Raw genomic sequence first — 2,794 nt, forward strand, 5'->3', positions numbered from 1 at the left:
AGTCTACAGCTATTTATAACACCCATGAGACCCTTATTTAAGCACTTGAGCAGCTCTGCAGTGTCTACTTTGCTTCTAGAAAGAAGCCATGTTTCTCTCAATCAACCAACCTTCCCTTCACATTCCATCACATAAATCTTCAACAACAAGATAGCTATAGGGAGTGAAAGGAGATAAGCTTTGACACAGAGAGAGAGATCATGAGAAGTAGAGCTTTAAAACATGGAAACAAAGGTGGAGAAATGGAGATAGAGAAACTTAATAACAAGCTGAAAGATCAAGAACAACCACATCTCTCTGGTGCTTATATCCGTAGTTTAGTTAAACAACTAAGTTCTTCAAGAACCAAAAACAGCCCAATGAACCAAAAAGCCTTAGATACTATAGATGGACATGGTGTAACTCAAAAAATCACTAAATGTAGTAGTGATGGTTTGAGTGAAAACCAAAAAATCCATCAACCTCAACAACCTGAACAACCCAAAAAACAAGTTAGGAGAAGACTTCATACAAGTAGGCCTTATCAAGAAAGACTTCTAAATATGGCTGAAGCAAGGAGAGAGATTGTGACTGCACTCAAGTTTCATAGAGCATCAATGAAGCAAGCCAACGAGCAACAGCAACAGCAACAACAATTGCAATCACAATCACAATCATCTCTACAACCTTCACCACATCCACCTCTACCACAACTATTTCAAGAACAAGAAGAAAATAGGAACTCGCGGCGGAAATACCAAACAAGTACCACCACAAATACCATCTCTTGTTGCTACGAAAATCCTTCATATTCACCTTTTTCTTGTCCTCCTCCACCATCTTGTTCTTTTCCTTGGGGGGCTTCTTCAATTGAACCAATACCCTTTGCTGAAAATTTCAATCTCCCTCTACCAAACCAGCCTTTAGGCCTTAACCTCAGCTTCAATGACTTTAACTTGGATACCACTCTTTACCATTACAACAACGAAAACCCGTCAATCTACTCGTATTCCTCGCAAACATCGTCTTCTAATCACACTCTATCGAGTCCTGAAGAAGAAGCGCATTCGATCATGGTAGTGCCAGAGGAGCCTCAACATCATATCATGGCAAATGGTGGAGGGGTGCATACCGCATTTGGCAGCTACGACATGGCTGATATTCAATCAAGTGGAGAACAGCACCAAATGGAATATAATGACACAATGAATATTGTAGACTCAGCATGGTGGGTTGAATTTGATAGTACTATGGAGAAGAAAGAAGAGAAATGTGATGAAGACGACGAATTTCATATTTTTGATGAAGTAATGGAGTTTCCAGCTTGGATGAATGATGATGAGAATTGCTTGTTGGATGAGCATTTGGAAAATAATTGTTTGGATGATGACTTACAAGAGCCTGCTTTACCATGGTAAGACTTCAAACTGATACCAAAAAAAAAAAAAAAAAAATGTAATGTACGTGTTACTCTAAGTGAATCATGTTCTTTGATTAAATTATCGAAATTATTTATATTTATAATTGCTAACGAACTTCCAGTTTACCATTAAGCAGCATACGGCAAGAGCCTTTATCAGCCCAGAAATTTTTGACACCTACTTTCAGTACAGATCATATACAATACAACTGATATATATAGTTAATAATTATATTATGAGATTTATTATTCTTTGTTACTATTAAGAAATGGAATGTCTAATATAATTTGAGAAGGGGAGTAGTGGAGTACATACAAACTGGTAATCTATGCATAAAAGAGAGGTGTGGGGGTGGGGTGGAACACTTTGGATTGGTTCCTAATGAGGTGAATTGAACACCAGCACAAAAAGCAGACAGCATCAAAAAGCAGGAGTCAGTAGTGCATTACTGGCTAGCATCAAAGCCTCTGTACTATGTATATATATTTTCATTTTGAGTTCCTCGCTATCTATACAAAGAGATCACTAATCCCTGTTCATTTATTATTTTGCAGCATGGGCATTGAAGAGATTGATGGAATGGGGGGAGATTGGTTAGCTTAAGATATTGGTTATTTTTACTATTAATATCTTTGGCCATTGAGTTCTTCTTTTTTCTTAATAAAGCTTGCAGTAGTGCAAGATCAGCCGAAGTGAAAAATAATGTAGGATGAAAAGATCATTTCACATATCTTTTAAGTAATTAATTTCTCTATCTCATTCTCTCTTCATTTCACATCAGTTGCAAATATTGAACGTAGTTACGTTGTTTTGGACTGAATACATCCTTCATACAGGCCAAGAATTCTTGTGCATGTTTTTCAAAGAGAAAAAAAGAGTAGAACCCTACTTTTGAAACGGCTAATAAACATGAGTTACTCACTTATGGACATGCGACATGCACGTCAAACAACTAATGAACGTATAAGACAACTGAGCATGCTCCTGCAAAGTTGTCAACAAAGAACAAATTGCTGATGACGCAGGGTTAGTTGTAGAAACTAATGAACTTATGCACGGGTTAAAAGGCCTTCGATAACAAATCGGAACAAGAAGAGTATATTATGCGCGAAGGACATGCATAGGGACAAAACCAGTGACGCATTGCCCATAGAATTATAGCTAAATGATACAAACGGTGAGGTCCTTTGGGAGTTTAGTTGTAGATCAGGACGAAGAGAATGTGGACATAAGGACATTATCCATCAAACCAATGCTACGATAATAAGAACATAAAAACATAAACGCCCTCCTTCTCAGAATGGTTAGAAGGATAAGGATCTAGAGACGAAATAAAAGGATGAGAAGAAGAAGTGAAGAGAGACCAAAAAATATGTTTAGATAGTTAATTCCTG

The 2,794-nt window shown here is 37.3% G+C and overlaps 1 protein-coding gene across 1 annotated transcript; it reads left to right on the forward strand.

The window, feature by feature from the left end:
• LOC147506994 (hydroxyproline-rich glycoprotein family protein) lies at positions 1-2,159 on the forward strand. Its single transcript, XM_086599725.1, has 2 exons — positions 1-1,393; positions 1,955-2,159. The coding sequence occupies exons 1-2, from the start codon at positions 201-203 to the stop codon at positions 2,001-2,003; spliced, it is 1,242 nt and encodes a 413-aa protein (XP_086455851.1). The 5' UTR covers positions 1-200; the 3' UTR covers positions 2,004-2,159.
• Positions 2,160-2,794: the final 635 nt, after the last annotated feature.

Source organism: Coptis chinensis, chromosome 3, assembly GCF_015680905.1.
Source record: "Coptis chinensis isolate HL-2020 chromosome 3, ASM1568090v1, whole genome shotgun sequence".
Lineage (NCBI taxonomy): Eukaryota > Viridiplantae > Streptophyta > Magnoliopsida > Ranunculales > Ranunculaceae > Coptis > Coptis chinensis.

What these genes read in the sequence shown, in the direction of transcription:
- LOC147506994 (XM_086599725.1), top strand. Translation starts at nt 201, where the DNA reads ATGAGAAGTAGAGCTTTAAAACATGGAAACAAAGGTGGAGAAATGGAG. An exon ending in CAAGAGCCTGCTTTACCATG is followed by an intron (nt 1,394 to 1,954) that starts GTAAGACTTCAA and finishes ATTATTTTGCAG; the next exon opens with CATGGGCATTGAAGAGATTG.